At 39.5% G+C, this 17500-nt stretch overlaps 2 protein-coding genes across 3 annotated transcripts in view; one reads left to right on the top strand and one right to left on the bottom strand.

Annotated features, from left to right (window-relative positions):
• Positions 1-10510, top strand: part of LOC137967549 (uncharacterized) — a 21413-nt gene extending 10903 nt beyond the window's left edge. The window contains exons 3-10 of one of the 2 annotated variants that reach the window (XM_068814053.1): positions 2399-2495; positions 4108-4163; positions 4779-4835; positions 5776-5878; positions 6005-6032; positions 6275-6373; positions 8022-8105; positions 9351-10509. In XM_068814053.1, coding sequence (XP_068670154.1) covers positions 2399-2495; positions 4108-4163; positions 4779-4835; positions 5776-5878; positions 6005-6032; positions 6275-6373; positions 8022-8105; positions 9351-10025 — 1199 coding nt within the window. In that variant the 3' untranslated portion in view covers positions 10026-10509. Of the gene's footprint in view, positions 1-2398; positions 2496-4107; positions 4164-4778; positions 4836-5775; positions 5879-6004; positions 6033-6274; positions 6374-8021; positions 8106-9350 lie in introns of both variants that reach the window. The other variant, XM_068814054.1, reaches the window with a different exon arrangement.
• A 3389-nt stretch (positions 10511-13899) lies between these two features.
• LOC137968151 (uncharacterized) overlaps positions 13900-17500 on the bottom strand; it is an 8667-nt gene continuing 5066 nt past the window's right edge. Inside the window, exon 1 of the mRNA XM_068814777.1 lies at positions 13900-17500. This exon is cut by the window's right edge and continues 5066 nt beyond it. The gene's annotated coding sequence lies outside the window, so the exon portion shown is untranslated.

The raw sequence follows: 17500 nt of genomic DNA, 5'->3' as shown, positions 1-17500 counted from the left end.
AGATATTGCTCGCGTCAGATTGAAGTTTCTCGCATTTTTGTATCGCGTTCTTCTCGTGTTTTGACTTAATTTTGACCCCTCTGCCTTTTTGTTATTGTAAAAAACAAATTGATGTCAGTTTTTCATGCGTAACAATGAATTTCGTCATAACATTGTCAAAGAGTAGTCTGCGGATCACAGCCACTTTGACAATGTTATGACGAAATTCATGATCAATAACAGGACAGTTGCATGAAAAACTGACATCAATTTGCTAACTTTAAAATCGTGAGAGAGCTAGATCGAGGAGAAAATGACGTCAAAGGCGAATGCAATGCGTTTGTACGCGACTGAATTAATATGCAGCACGGGAGTTTCAGGCTTTCAGATTTTTAAACTCGTGTTTTGCATACATAATAAACTGCGTTTACACGCTAAAATTTTAAGCTATTTAGTGAGTGACGTCACTTTTCCCTGGATCCAACCCTCTGAGGTCCAATCGGTCAGTTTTGATCGTGAGTAATGGCGGACCGTGAAATCAAAAACTTACACTCAAAGTAACAGTCTTTGGATAAAAATCAAAGCTCAAAATTTTGCCAGGATGGTGTCAAGCAAACACACTTTCAAAATCTGAAGAAAGAAAGGAAGTGATTTTTTGATCACGTAAACGTGTATCGAACTGGCATTTGGTTTGTCCGATATGTATTTGTTCACAGTAATTGCAAGGAATGCAGTAAACAGATGACACTTACTAAGTGTTCAAACGTTGGGTCCCTGAACTGTAACTTTCTTAAGTTACTTTGAATTCCAAATCGGGGTAGCTACAAACTTACAAACTATGACCGATAGTACACCTGGTTGCCGTGTGAACTGTAACTAAGCCAAACACTGTTCGTTAAGTGTGGGCGATGTAGCTCCAGCCGGCTTAGTAAAGCTTTCTTAGTCTCCGAGGTGCATCTTGTAAGATACCCGAAGCAGTCACTCTGTGTCGTATTGTTTAGCGTCCTTTAGGTCGCTGCATCGAGAAACAACAACGACAACAAACACAAGTCCAGCATTACTTCCAGGTAACCAGCGACTAGGCGTTCTTTTCTTTAGAGAGGAGAACGCCTGATCGCAGGTTGTACATAAAAGGTAGCACAGAAAGACGCACAAATCTCGAGTAAAAACAGTTCTTAACGAAGCACACTTTATTAATCCCTCCAGAATTAATGAACGCTTTTCATTGATTTTTTTTCTTGTATCCATGTCGCCATGGTTACACCAATGGCAACTACGCTCGAAACGTCAGTTCACAAATATTTCTTACGGTGCACGTGGTTAATTTACCTTCTTATATGGTAAACAATATTCTCAGGCTAAACGGAGCAGTCTGATTGGCAGGTTTTTGGTCGGGATTTTACAGTACGGACCGTTACCATGGAAACGGTCCGTTTCCGTACTTTTTCTCCCTACCGGGAAATTCAAGTTGAGCAAAACACAAAGTTTTAACAAAAGGGGATTTTTTTTTCACCACAACAGTACAATTATAGCAAGCGGAATTTAGCTTTACATGTAAAGGGTTACCGTTCAAAGTTCGCTGATGGAAGACGAAGATTACGAACCTTCACCGAGCGGAGAATAAACGATGCCATATAACATACAACTTACTAAACTCACTTTCTCAGGCCGTACTGGGGAATGTTGGCTGCCACTCTCGGTCGTTTTTTGCACTGACCTCGCTGCGCTCCGTCCGTGCGCATGGTGCCACGACCTCGGGCCAATATGTCCCAGTACAGCCCTCGCGCTCGGTATTCAATCTGTGCAAAGATTTTAGTGCTTTCTCGCATGACTCTGTTTATTAAAAACTGACCTACGGATATCTGATTTCCAGCATTTTCATTAGTTCGCCGGACACAGGCTATCAGTTCATATACGTGCTGTACCTAATCTGGTCAAGGAACGCGTCAGCAATAAAGCGAACTGAAAAAATTTTTTGCAGCTCTGGAAAAAACAAATAGGCCGATAAAAGCCGTTTTGGACCAGAATTGACCGAGGCAGAAATCGATGCTTTAGTCTACAATACTACCCCTGGGAACATCATGTCGGAGTTTTTAATAAAAAAATTATTCCACTCGTGTTTGCCGGATATAAAATGATTATAACCAACTCGGCGGTACGCGCCTTGTTGGTTATCTATCACTTCATGTCCGGCGCGCCCTCGTAGAATAATTTTTAAATATGCTTGCTTTAAGCACATCTAAGTAAAGGCGTGTTCAAAAACCGTCCGCGTGCTTATGCTCCCTTGTGCATGTTTAAGGCGAAGTATATTTTACACTCTGGATAGTGAGTTGTTCACTGGATAAAGTTATATCGCCATTGAACAATTGGTTCCTGATGGTCAACACCAGTGACTAAGTGATCTAATTTATTTTGACAGTTTGTCGGAGCTGTATTGTAAAGTATCTCCAAACATCATTCAACTGTCCTGTTTGCGATGTTGAAGTTCACAAGACAAAACCTTTGTTGCACATAAGGTGAGTGTACAAGTCTCCGAGCTGTGAAGGAACACAAATGTGTGTCTGTTATCACAGCATCAAAGCATCAAAGCATCTTTATTCAGCGGCGTGCGACCTCGTAACGTTGGCGTTTGCACACCGAGGCTGTTATGTAAAATTTACATACCGTATTTTCAGTTAGTTGATTTATTGACTGATTGATTGATTTTTCCTAAGATACATAAAACAAAGGGTTGCAGTTGATAGCATTCGTACCAGTTAGTTATCTATTTATAGAGGGGTCCATCAAGGCGGTCCCTCAAGACGGTTAATCCCCGAAATTTGTTACTCAAGTTTGCAGATGATATTACACTAAGTGTCCCTAATACTGCTAGTGGTAGTTATGCATGGGCGTAGCCAGGATTTTTCAAAGGGGGGGTCACACTGTGTCAAACAGAGGGTACTCGCGTTTTTGCAACCTGATTATTGTAGGTTGTTTGCGTAAAAAAGGCTTACAAAGGGGGGGGGGGGTCACGGGCACCCCAGGACACCCCCCCCCCCCCCTAGCTACGCCCTTGTGATGAGGGTGACTCAAATATAGAAGTTCAGTCCTTCATTATGTGGGCTAATGAGAATCGCATGAAGATTGACCGAAACTAAACATGGCAGCTCTTGCTTAGAGGAAGGAGTACTAGGATCCCTCTGGAACCTTTTGATATCATTTAACGCAACGATAAGCTTACTTTATTGGGCGTCACTTTCGAAGAAAATCCTCTTAATTGGGACACACAGTTTGAATACTTGTTGAGTAAAGCCAGTTACTGTAGTAGGTTATATATTCTTAGGGTGTGTAGATACTACAAGTATTCTATCAGTAGTTAAGATTTACTTTTTCAAAGCTTAATCTTATCTATTTTTATTTATGGTATTGATGTTTGGGGTAATGCTTTTTATAGTGAGTATTTAAGTAGGATCGATAAAATTTTTGCTAAGGCTTTCAAGGCAGGATATTGCACTAAGCAATTCTATTTCACTGATAAATTAAAGAGAAGAGATTCGAGTTTAAATTGTGCCGCATAGAAAGTACTACCACAGAAAGTGCTCTTCGGGAACTTTTACCACCTAAACGGACCAGACAACTGCGTAAAAGGGATCATGATTACATTTTACCTAGAAAAAAGAACGAGCGTTTTAAATCAGTTTTATTGATAGTTGTCTTTTCGATATTGTAGTTTAATTAGTTATACTGTTAATTGAGCACGTTGGTTGCTCTTTGTTGTTGAAAAAAGACCATAATAATAATAATAATAATTATTATTATTATTATTATTATTATTATTATTATTATTATTGATTGGTTGATTGATTGATTGATTGATTGATTGATTGATTGATTGATTGATTGACTGATTGATTAGTTGATCAAAATAACGGGAGGCTTAAGACGACTGAATATAATCATCTGTTTTCAGTTAAAAGCATTTTGCATAGCATTTGATCTTTTAAGTGAGCAGAATAATTGATTGACGGATTTATTGATTGATTCATTGATTAAAATTATCCTGCTCGCTGAAAGTTGTAATTCCTGATGTCAAATGCTATGCACAATTCTTTGCAAAGTTATTTAATTAATTAGTTTTCTGTCATTCAGACCGGATAGAACATTGCAAGACATTGTGTACAAGATTGTACCTGATATATATGAAGGTGAGAAAACCGTCATATCGGAAATTTCAGAACGATGTTGGCAATTGTGGTTAACAAGGGAGGAAATCTTCAGATCCTTCAACCAAATTAATAGCCTGTGTTTACTTTGATTTTGTGGTTTCTATGCTTTTTCAAATTAGTTAAATTAAGCAAAATTCCTGCTGGTCACGTGAGTAAAACGTTTTTTTTTTTTTTTTAAATCCAAGTCTAGCTAGACAATTTTTGTTCGCGAATCGTAGACATAGATTTGAAGCCCAAAGAAAAATATAAGAATTGATTTTTTGGTCACAGGGGCACTTTAAGAAAAGTAAATTTCACGTCAAAATGTGGCTTAAAATGTTTAAAACTAGCGAAAACCTAGACAGGGAACGTGAATTTCAAACCTCAAACGCGAAGGCAAGATCGGAGTCACGTGACTTTTAGGCGTTTGCTGCTTGCGGTAAACGAGGAAAAACGTCGATCTTAAGGTCATAGCGTTTTCGGCAAACGGCAAATTGAAATTTTGGTTCGTTTCATTCCGTTAGCTAACGTTTTCCGTTTGATCGTCATTCCATCCAACTTATAAGGGGCCCGATAGCTGAATAACATTATAATTTGTTATTTTTCATTTGTCAGAAGAGGCAAATCGCCGCCGAGAATTTGATGAGAATCAAAAGGAAGAGTATGAACAAGGTTTGTAGATTTCTAAATTGTTCATTGTTGGAAATTCCGTCCCTCATTCAAATTTCGTTGTAAAGTTGAGATGTACTTCAGAATTGGATACAAGATTATTTCATCCTTGCGTCTTTTGTTTTGAAATATTCCAATCTCCCTCTAGTTTAATTCTTTTTCCATCGTTTTACATGAAATAAAGTCGAGCAGCAGGGCAAATCAAATGACGTCACAAAATCCAAAAGAGTGGTGGTTTCAGTGGAATTTGAGTGGAATTTGGGCATAACTATGTTCGCATCGTTTTGAGCGTTACCGGTGTATGTCTCGGGGTAAAATTGGCGCCACAAGGTGATGTCCTCTTGTTCTTTTTTCCAACTTCAACATCACTGGTGGCATGTCTAGGAAAACAGGTACGTCACAAAGTCAAGCAGAGATAAACCACTACGTTTATCTTGCCTTAAAAATCCTAAAAATAGCGCTTCCCTTTTTAAGCTAAAAGTACTATTCCTGTAGCTAGGAGTGGGGATACATTAGTCTCTCTCGTAGCCGTTTTTATTGTCACGCAACCCTCCGACCGTTGCAAGACGACACCAAGACAGCAAGGAAGACCAGGGTACGCTTTGAACTTTATGGCTTTGAGGATAACACCTTCTGAAATTAGGGGGCTATAAGTTGATATTTTATCATTCTTTTGCCTCGGAAGTCCATAGCCCAGAAGTGTCGATCCTCGATGTAATGCGGCTCATCATTTTTTTTTTTCTACTTTTAGAAAGGCTACTGCTATTTTGCATTTAGCACGGGCAGTCCCTCGCATGGCTACCCACCAGACTCATTCTGATTGGGCATTATATGGAGGGACGCGTATTCCAAATTTGGATAATACTGTAATTTAATAGGCCAAGGCCAAATAAGAGGATCGACACTTGTGTGTTATTGACTTCTGCCGCTTCTATTCATTTAGAGGCTGAGGAGGACAAGAAGATTACTACAACCCATAAGGAGGAGAAGGTTAAAGAATCTCTGGCATTTGATGATCCAGTGTGTATTACTCTCGATTATTTTAGGTATGGGGATACCAGCACCAAAGAAATTAAAGCTGTTTTTGTCTTGTTTTGTTCGAAATCAACTTGGACAAATTCCAGTGAGAGAATAAATATATTTCTCTCTTCTAATGAACGGTTTAATTGCAGGAAATCAAGAAATTGTATGGAAAAGGAGGTAATTTTGAAATTTGTCTGATCTGTTATAGCTTTAAAATGTTATCAAATTAGCCATCATCATGACCAGCAGTCCCACAGGCAAACCAGTCCCGGCCTTAGGCACCTACCAGACTTTGTTTGCTTGTTTGTTTGTTTGTTTGTTTGTTTGTTTGTCTGTTTGTTTAATTCGGTCTGCCTGAGGATAGTAGACATAATGCGGGAAATGTGGGTGCATGAAAATTTTGCTTGATTCTTCTCTAGATTTTTCCGACTCGCTACCTCCGTTGCTCGTCGTCGGTGACCGTAGAGGTGCTGAAGAAATTCTTGATCATGAAGTTTGCCATCCCGGAGACGCACGTTGTAAGAAGCAGTGTATCTTATTTGATGATTATGTTGCGCGCTAGCGAGTGGCCCTCGCTCTCCCGTGTCGTTTTGCTCGAGATTCGCGCGTCATTTGTGCGTGGCATCTCAAGGGATTGGTCAGTTTTTCTCATCACCAGTGAGTGAGGTGAAAAGACAGTCAGTCCCTGTGTACGTTGTCGCGATTGCGCAGGAAACTTTTAAAGCACTTTTTTTTTATTGTGGAGCATTTTACATTTCGAGCGCTCTTGAGATCTTTCTCACTGTTTGAGCCAAATTTGAGTCCTTTTCGCAATTTGAGAAGCATTTGATTTCTTTCGTCGTATTTTTTGCTTGTAACGAGAAACCGGGATTCTTTTTTGATCCTGAAATTGAATAATTGAACATAGGAATAGTTACGTGGTTGAAATGAGCCAGAGTAAGAGTTACGTTTGATGCAAAGCAATTCGAAACCATGTCAGTCTTCAAAATGTATATAGCTTATTCAAGTACTTTTCCGTTCGAAAAAACATTGTGTTTTTGCTTAGTTTATGATCTTTTCTAAAGAAAGGAAGGCCAATTCTTTGGTAAAAAAAAAACATACTTATGACAATCTGCAAGGGAGAGTTTTAAAATTCTCAGCAACTGTTGAGGATTATTTCTAAATTTCGTGAACTTTTATGTTGATTCGAGCGATATTTGATCACTTTTCTGCGCTTTTTGTCAGCGCGCAATTGGGAAAGGCCTTGTCCCTTTGGTTTGTCTGTGGATCCTCCCACGGGTTCAATCCCGTTCTGACCACTTGGTTTATTTGCCTTCTGTGGTCCCGAATTAGCTTCAGCACAATTTGTACATAGCCAATAGGTCACTTTCAAAAATACCATAAAACTCTTTGTTTACCTTCCAAAATTTTGCGTAAGCCTTGCTTTTATTTTCTCTTGGGGTCATTGTCCCAAGTCCCAACAGAAACTGAAAACAATGCTCATGCCAAATTTCGGAGGGCACACAGAGAGTATTACTATGGTATTTATGAATTGGTCTGCTTACTTCCAGTTAGGTTAACACACACGGCCCCACAATCTGCTACAATTCTGGACTCTGGACCAAATTGTTGAGACATTCCTAATTTTCTTGTCCATAACTAAAAAAGGTTTTGTTGCGTGAAGTCGATATTACGCCTCCACCTTCCTTTGCCCCCCCCCCCCCCCCCCACCCTTTCCCCACCTAAAGAAACAATGTTGAGACATGGATGAGTTGTTTGCCCATCTTGCTAAACAATATTGTCAGGGTGGGGTGGAGGACGGGGGAATTTTTCTCCTGCTTTTGAAATTATGATCCAGAATGTTAAAAATCGGGGAAAGTCTCAACTCTTTTTGTCCACTTTTGTAACTTTAATTCTAACACGCATAAAAAGAGTTTTACTTCAACGGGAGGACATGTGTCGGAACAGTGAATTACGTTACGCAAAATTCTTGAGATGGGATTTGAATTTTTGCGGCGCGCTGCTCGTGAAGAACAAAATTCTTCAAGCCAAGTTCGAAAATTAGTTGAAATTTGTCGATCAGGTACGGAACGATTGCCATGCTTAAAAAGAAAAGAAAAGCTCATTTATCTGTTGTCACCAAAATATCAATCCATATTGCTCCTTTCCTTTTCTGTCATCCCACAGACCGAAATAATCCGCTTTGATGAAATACTCGATGGTCACCTAAGTGTGAAGGAAGTGTGCAGAATATACGGTCTTTATTCTAAGGTAAATGACGCGTGCATGGTATTTCCTACCTAATGCTTAAAAAAGTAGAACCATGGTTACTGTCAAAATTTGTGGAAAATCATCGTATTTCTTTCCTGTTGGTTCCAACAATCGAGCGAGTTGTCCAAAAGGTAAAAACAAGGTAGAATAAGAATTTTGAACAGAATTAACTGATTATAGTGTAATGTGAAGTGCTACATTACACTCTAATCAGTTGAGTTTGTATCTCCCATACTTTGCTTGGTGCAATCGGCGAAATTTGCTGAGCGGAACTGATTAACACCGGCTTTGGTCGGTTAAAATGTGACCGCATTAAAACCTAGTTATTGTTCATTTTTGGTGGGAGGCGTGTTGGCCTCATGGCCTCATGGTCAGTGTGCTCGACTCCGGATCGAGTGGTTTGGGTTCGGGTCCTGGCCGGGGACATTGTGTTGTGTTCTTGGGCAAGACACTTAAAGAGCCACCGACAACCAGTGACCTTTGCGCGCCTTTGTTGTTGTTATTATCCGGGCAATCGAAGCGACCGGTTCGCTTCAGAAACATCCCGTGAAGAAGAACTTCTGCGAATTCGCTGTTCGATTTGTTTTTTAATCCAAACGCCTTCCTCCTTTCGTTCCATAATCTTAAGGTTGAAGTAGTGAGCCAAATAACATGGCGCTTTTCCTTCCTCGGCGGACGACCTTTCTTCACAGTTTTCATTTCGCTTTTAACACGAACACAACACCCAAATAACGCCAAAAATACAATATTTAAACATTAAGGAAAATATTAAGAACGTTTGAAGCTACTGGGCATCCAAAACTCGACGATGTGAGGCGATGGAATTTGACTTTTCAAGAAATACTAGTTTCTGTATTACAGAAAATTAATGGCGCCGATAGCTTGCACGCCCGCAAAGACTTGTGGTTGTCGGTGGCCCTTTAACGTTCTCTCACGGTGCCTCGCTCCACCCAGGGGCCGGTTTCTCGAAGCCTGGTTAGCACTAACCGTTGGTTAAGAGGTATCAAAACCGATGGGTTTCCATGGCATTTAATGCTGGTTAGCGCTAACCATGCTTTGAGCAACCCGGGCCAGTTGTCTAAACGGGGAGTAGAAATACTCCTAGTCGCTTCATGCTACAGAAACCAGAGATAAGCGCCGGCCTGATGGGCCTTCTAGGCTCGTAGCAGACTTTACCTTTTACCTTTACCATTGTCAATTTTAACTTAAAATGAAGAATTCCTTTTTGTGGTTTATTTTTTACAGCCATTCGTGGATCTTCAATACGTATTTCTCGAGAAAAACGAAACGCCTCCAGTGGAACAACCGAAGATTGTGGAAATGAAACGAAAGCGGATCAAAAGGCGGAAAGGAAACAATAACTTGTTGAAAAAATGCCTCTCCTCTAATGCACCTCGTCGACGGAGAAAGAAAGGTGTCAAGAAATCTTGTTTTCCGTCCGTCGAAAACGATGGTAACACTGAAACAGCACTCTGTAATGTGCGGCCGTTAGAGAGCGAACGGAAAGAAAATTTAGAACCCAGTGATATGGACGGTTGCGCGAACACAAAGAGGGAGGATCTGGTACCTACTCAAGTGGCCAGTGTCCCTGAACATATTGAAAGTGTTGACAAAGAAAGAAACTCTTTAAGTAATCCAAATATGGGAAAAGAAACAAGCGGGAATTTGAACGAAAATGGTACACTCGCCATCGATAACGGTATTGTTAAACGTCTTGTTGATCCTTACTTAACCGAATCGGACTTGAACAATATTGACATTTCGCCGATGGGAGTGTCAGCGGTTAATGGCTCAATACATGCGTCTTCGACCAACTCAGAGAATGCATTAGGTGGTTTTAATCATGCTAATAACATAAGTATGAATCACGTCTCTTGTGAAGTGGAACCTTCAGCATCGTTTCAAGGACTGTTCTCATAGAAACTTCTTAGGTGAGAAAACCTGTTGCGAAGCAGAAGGTGTTAATATGAAAGGTGGTACTTTCGTCAAAACTAAAAGAGAAAATTCCCGATGCAACTATAATAAACAAGAAAAAAAATGGTGAGGAACTTGAAGTCGAAGTCTTTTCCATTTACCAGGAGCAGATGACTCGATGACTCGTGCCTCTAGTTTCTCACATCACGTTTTTTTTAAGATTATTTCCCTCGTAAATTCAAAATGAATTTATGCACTTGACGTGATCATTTGCGTCGCACATTAATAGGCCTAATGGAAGCCGATCTAAGGCCCGTTTTAAACGTTGCATTTTACATGTGCCGAATCTAAGGCAAATGACGAAAACAATACATTTTTCTCATTTGCATTAGATTCGGCACATGTAAAATGCGACGTTTAGAACGGGCCTACGTGTGCAGTCATATCGTAAAAAGGTTGCTGTTGTTCATCGTGGTGAAGTACAATAATAATAAAGTATTCTCTTTTGTCTCACGATGTGGTCATTTGTGATGTAGATCGCGATGTTTCGACTGCATACCTTCATCAGGCGATGAGGTCGACTGGTTACGCGTCACCTTTTAAGCAGGATGCTTCGCTTTGGAACGAAGTAAAGTTTATTGATCGTGATCCTCATTGGTACACACGCAGGGTCAAAGAGGCGATTCACATAAAACTTCACCCTAACAACACCAACAGGGATAATGGAATAGAGGAGAGGAAAGCTACAATAACGCTTAAACGGACAGAAGAAAATGAGAAATTAGATAGACTCCCTCCTCATCCCAAACTTTTCATTCGAAATGTCCACGACTGTAGCTTGATTGATCCAGTTCTATTTTAGGTGCATTTAGAATTTTTCCTCTGCCCACCCGCCTCAAAAATTTGAATGGCCCGATCTGTCCTTATGATTATTTACTACGTAAGCAATTCATTCGAATAACCTCACAGCTACCAGAAGGAATGGCTAGGTGCAATCTTTGTTTACATTTTTTGCCTCATCAGCACAAGGCTAAAGTTTTCTAATCAATCAACCGAGAATAGAGCGGTTTTCAATTGAGTGTCGAAAGTAATTAGCGAATTGCTTTGGTTTTGCATTACTTCACTCAGTGATTAATTAAGTGATTGGGTCAAAGTGTTCGCGCCACTTTTTCAACCAATCAGAAGGGAAACCAAAACCAATCCCGCGCTTTGTGTCGGCTACGTGTAATTACTTCGAGTTTTGATTGGTTTACTGGACTGTGTCGGTCCTTTTTGATTGGCCAAAGTTTTCCAACACGGCACGACCTCTGATCTTTTTGTCATGACCAGTGGTTTTGTTTCCTTCAAAGCCTATTCATCATCATCATCATCCGATAAAATATGTGGGGGGGGGGGGGGGGGGATTTATTCACATATAGTCGTATAACGGGGCACTTAAATAACCCAATATAGCCAACTCGGCGCTACGCGCCTCCGGCGTTGGCTATTTACCATCTCATGTCGTAGTACGCAGCTCATTAAGTGACATTAAATTGCTCTTTTAATGTCAAATCTCCTCCGAAGTTTTGCCTGCGTTTTGACTCTTTTCCCGCCTTTTTTTTTTTCTGCGTCCTCACTTTTTCCCCGACCCTATTCCCGACTTTTTCTTGACTTTTTGCCCGACTTTTTTCTCGACTTTCTTCGGAAGGCCGCTGACCCCTACCTACGTGGGGGTCTTAAAAACAAAGACCCCTAAGGACCCTAAGATTCGAAAACGAAGAAAGTAACACAAAGCCCTCAATTTGGTTAACTCTAGGCCTAACTAGGCCTAAAGTTGGGTTTTAGGCCTAGGGTCTAACCAAATTGAGGGTTTTGGGTTACTTTCTTTGTTTTTCAGTCTTAGGCCTAGGGTCTTCGGGGTCTTACGGATCTTTGTTTTCAAGACACCCAGGTAGGTAGGGATCAGCGGCCTTCCGAAAAAAAGTCGAGAAAAGAGTCCGCGGAAAAAAATCAGGAAAAAAGTCGGGAAAAAAGTGAAGACGTAGAAAAAAAATGTCGGGAAAAAACTCAGAACGTAGGCAAAGCTTCGGAGGAGATTTGAAATTAATAGAGTAATTCCATGGCCCTTAATGGGCTCTACATATCTTTTATATTAGCTTAGCACTCGTGTGAGGAATTCCATCCATCCCTGGCGATGGGGTGGGGTGCATATTCGACTTTCCGTTCACCAGTGCATTTAAACAACGCACAGTGAGGCTTGGCTCAAGGAACAAAAGTGCCCTCCCTTATCTGGAAATCAAAAGATTACCTACTCTCTATACAACAATGAAAACAGTATTGTTTTGCTTGTTTGTTAATGGCACAAGGCTCCTTACTGCTGATAAAAACTGGTGCGTGAATACCTAAATACTGCCAACGGCGCTGCGTCTTCTATAGATAAGACATCTGTTTACAAACATTGCTTTTGTTATTCAAATTTGCCAACCACAGGAAATAACGACCTTTTGTTTCAACAGCCAATGGGGTTCTGGTTGGCACATTAATGACAATGAGTGGCGTCAACGATATCTTCCCTATAGCTTTAGCGCTTGAGGCAGACTTAGGGTCACATGTTAGAAAACGTGTCACCCCTCGTTAAAGTGGTACTACGACCGAAAAAACAATTCTTTTTTTTCTTTGGATTTCAAAACTATGTTAACTAAACACTAACTGACCCAAGTTTTAAGTTCTGAATTTAAAAAGACACCTGTTTATTTTAACTGGAATTTTCTCATTTATTGGTCCGCCATTACTCACTTTAAAATCTTGAGAGAGCTGGGTCCAGGAGAAAATGACGTCAAAGACTCACTAGCTTAAGAATGCAATGCGTGTGTACGCGGCTGAATTAATATGCAACACGGGAGTTTCGGGCTTTCAGACTTTTAAACCCGGGTTTTGCATATATAATAAAATGCGTTTACACACTGAAATTTTGAGCTAGTGAGTAAATCACGTCATTTTCTCTAGATCCAACCCTCTGAGGTCCAATCGGTCAGTTTTTAACGTTAGTAATGGCGGACCGTGAAATCCAAAAATTACACTCAAAGTAAACAGCCTTTGGATAAAACTCAAAGCTCAAACTTTTGCCAGTAAGGTGTTAAGCGAACATGCTTTCAAAATCTGAAGAAAAAAAGGAAATGATTTTTTGATCATAGTACCACTTTAAATAAAAACTATTGCATATTTTACTGGAACGACCCTGCAAAAGCGAGCTCTTCCTTTTTATTCTCCTGTAGGAAAGACATAAGCACGCAATAGCGATATTTCTTGTTTACAAATATTGACGTCACTTTTCTTTAACATTCTCACTTGCCAACCAGGGAAACAAAAGAAGTGATTGTTTCAACAGCCAATTAGGTTCTGGTTGGCATATTAATAACAATGGGTGACGTCACGAGAAACATCGCTATACCACTTTGTGTAGAAAAGATACGGGTAATATGTTAATTCATGGGCGTAGCCAGGATTTTTCAAAGGGGGGGTCACACTCTGTCAAACAGAGGGTACTCGCGTTTTCGCAACCTCAATATTGTAGGTTGTTTGAGTAAAAAACGGCTTACAAAGGGGGGGGGTCACGGGCCCCCCAGGCCCCCCCCCCCCCCCCTCCTGGCTACGCCCTTGGTTATACAACAAAAATTTGGTCTACACTTTTAGCGCGTATATCCATCGAGTTAATGAAGCTCTTGTGAGGTTCCAAAATGCCCAAGTGCCTAACGGTTGCGCCTCGATTGTACCCTTCCCTTGTACTCTCCAAATTACTGCTACTTTTGATAACCATACGCGTCTTGTCCGGCAGATAAAAGGCGAAATTTTGAGATACGTTTATTTTTGGTGGGGAGATTGATATTGTAGACGAAATATATGAGTTTCGGTGAACTTTAATTTTTATGAAAGTCACATCTTCCATAACAACAAACGTCATACCTCTTTATTAAAGAACATTTTGATTATTTACTTATTTATTTACTTATTCTAGTAATATCACATTTAATATACTATACCGGATATTCCAATTATTATTAACGTTATAATCCTACGTTTGCCTACCAGCTCAGCCTCGTTTTCTGGGCCGTCTTAACCAATCCCACTGGCCCCAATTGTTCCATAGTTAATCAAGGGACTGGTTATGAAACCTTGAAACCTTCCAAAGCAAGAACAATGTTGTCGCAATCGATGTTGAATTGACCGTGACAGTGAACAATCTTTTGTTTTCACTTCGCAAGGGTTCGCAAATTAGTTGCGCATGATTTAATGAAAAGGTTTGATTGGCTATCTTCTCGAAAAAGGGTGTGTTTTGTGCACCGTCAAGCCCAAAATGTAGACAAAAACGTGAAACAAAAAGTCTTGTCGAGCTTCATAACAATTTCTATGCATTAACTATGGTTGCTCGAAGGGTGGATAGCGCTATCCACTGGAGAACTCAATCGGTTTTGCTAGTGTTTATCCAATGGATAGTGATTTATCCGGTGGATAGCGTTATCCACCTTTTGAACAAACGAGGCCAGGAGCCCGTTTCTCGAAAGTCCCGAAACTTTACGGGCCGTTTTCGGATGTCACCATTCCCTTTGTATCTCAAGAACGGAAAGGATTTTTAAAGTCTTCAAACTTCACAGTCATTTTTCTTTTTCTTACCTTGAAAACACGTTAAAAGATCGGCCTTCCAAAAAAAGCGGTTGGCACTTTCACAAATGCGTTTTCGGGACTTTCGAGAAACGGTCCCCCCTGGTTAGGTTCTGGTTCTGCCACAGTCAGGTGGGACACTTCGTTAGACTGGCAGGACGAAGATGCCATATGAATATCGTAACAGCAGCTTATGTGCTTCTGTCACTAATCATTCTCAAACAAGTGCTTAGGCTTAGATAGTGCAGATTAGAACTTAACACCACAGATAAGAACGACTAGTTTCGTCTCCTTGTCTAGTATGCGGCCCGCCTGACTGTGGAGAATCTATTCTAGACAAACCCGCCCAGTCGGTACGAGGACGTATACGTAGCTACCCAGTAGCTGTAAAAATGCAAAGATAAAACCATGGTAGGTTTGCACTTGATGTTTTATATTCATTTCATACTAATTTGTTTTGATAAATTTATAAAAATATAGATGACTTCAACCCACAGCCGTGTGAGCTGAAAGACAAGTGTAATGTTCAGGTAACTTTTAATAGGTCACTTGCAACAAAAATTTTACTAATTCTCAACTTAGGCCTAGAGAAACGAAGTACGAAATACGAGCGAAAAAAGCGACAAAATCCGAGCAAAATCGAGAAAACATGATCAAGATGCGATGTTGTGTAATACCTTGTAGTCAGAAAGACGTAGGCTCATAACAAAAACATTTCTTGCCTTTTCCCGTACTTCTAACCGTCGGAATTGATCCAAACTTTCCACAAAAAAGTTTTTTTTTCTTTTTTGGCTTTATTCAAAGAGAAATTTCGGTTCCCGGCGAAAAAAAAATTAGTCTGGCAACGCTTAACGCAATCAGTTACCATATAAAGTCAAACTAAGGTATATGAGCTGATAACCGAGATTGAGTGAACCAATCAAAGCACGCGAAATGCATTATCCGAAGATGAGAATTTAATAATACTAATTAACCAATGATTTGCACTAACCAAGCTTTGAGACACTCAGCCCTGTTCACTAAAAGTACATTTCACCTTTATCATTTCACTTTAACATTAAACTCAAACTGAGGGAATAAGGGCTATGCAAAGAACTTGATAAAATTTGCAGATTATCATTAAGACTGAGGGACTCAAACCAAGAGCCCTCATCTCATGCCATTTATTATTAATGGTAATTTATTTTCAGCAGATATTTTCCAAGCTTTTAAATTGGCATAATTAACTTGGGTACTCTTCCCAACAATTAATAAGAGCATTAATAATTCATGAGCATAACAGTCTATCACTTGCATGAGCTTTAAACCCAACAAAACACTCCTCATTAGAATTCTTTTAAAAAGAATACCAATGAGAATGAGGCCTCCCTTGTTTTTCTTGTATGCTAATATCTTCCCCTCCTCACATTTTGAACCTTTGTTTGGACTCCCAAGGGACATGCTTTTTGCAAAATGTTTTTGTCAAGCCAATCAAAAAAACAAAGCAGCACATGCTTTGTTGAGTCTAAAAACATTTGGCTACACCTCATTTTTAACAACCGATAAGACACTCCTGCTCATTTTTTTAAACAGTACCGGTATATAAACCGAAAACAATAAATGGTGCACTGGCCTAAATACTGCTGATCAGTGCTTTTCTTACAAATGCCATACCTTGTTAATTTATAAAGATCTTTTCTGTCACTTTCCTACCTAATTACAAGACTAATGCACTCATCTCATGAGGAAGATGAATGTTACGTCATAAATTTAACATAATAATTTAATAATAATAATTATGATAATTATAGATCTTAGGCTGCTGGGTGTGGCTTGCACTTGGAAACATTGGAAACTTTCCAGTAACATCTTACTAAACCGAGATAACACAGTCATAATAATAATAATAATAATAATAATAATAATAATAATAATAATAATAATAATAATAGGTGTGGTTACACGGGGCACTTTTACCGCGGTAAATGACCCTTTTACCACAGGAAGCTGCATTTAGTGTGTGTGACCGACATTTCCCAGGGTAAATTTCCTGTGGTAAATTTCCATGGATACGTGGAAAAGATCATTGAGACCAAACACCCAAGACATTTAACGTGGTAAGTTGGAAGGGCGTTTTGATGCCCGAGGTACAAGCCCCAATCACAATGCTGATGAAGTTGTCATTAAATTTCCCACCATAATTTGCGTGAGATTTCTTTTTACCTCAGTAATCTTGTAACGTATGACCACTGGTTAACACAGTATACTAAAACCTAAGTGTGAGGCACTGCAGGATAATTTACCAAGGTATGTGCAATCGCACCTATTAATAATGACAATAAATATTTCTTCACTTACTATATGTACATTAATGATTATGACATATAAATGGTTAGATTTGCATTACATAATAATTATTACATACTTAGATAAAATATGAGCAGGAGATCTGTATGGGTGTAATTACAATGGCAAGCCAAAACACCCATACAGATTGGACTGCTTTTTTAAAGGCAGTCCAATCTGTATGTAATTCTATACATGTAATTCTATTTTAAGATTACCTACACATAAGTACTGGTACCATAGATATTTTATTTCAATAAAATATATATGGTGTTATGTGGAGGTAATCTTATAAATAATAATAAAGTTTTGCTCAATTTTCTGACAGAAAAATGAATTTTTTTAATTACAATCCACATGCAAGAATCCAATAATTATCATGTTTGGATATACTAAAATTAATATCAGCCTAATTGAGGCTGATGTAATCATTTTAAAGGATGAGTTTCAGTCCCGTATGTCACAATAAAAATCAATTCAATTTGGGACAAAACAAAAAAAAGTGAAATCAAAGAATG

This window comes from Montipora foliosa, chromosome 8, assembly GCF_036669935.1.
Source record: "Montipora foliosa isolate CH-2021 chromosome 8, ASM3666993v2, whole genome shotgun sequence".
NCBI classification, from domain to species: Eukaryota; Metazoa; Cnidaria; class Anthozoa; order Scleractinia; family Acroporidae; genus Montipora; species Montipora foliosa.
This window is presented reverse-complemented; position numbering and strand designations above follow the sequence as displayed.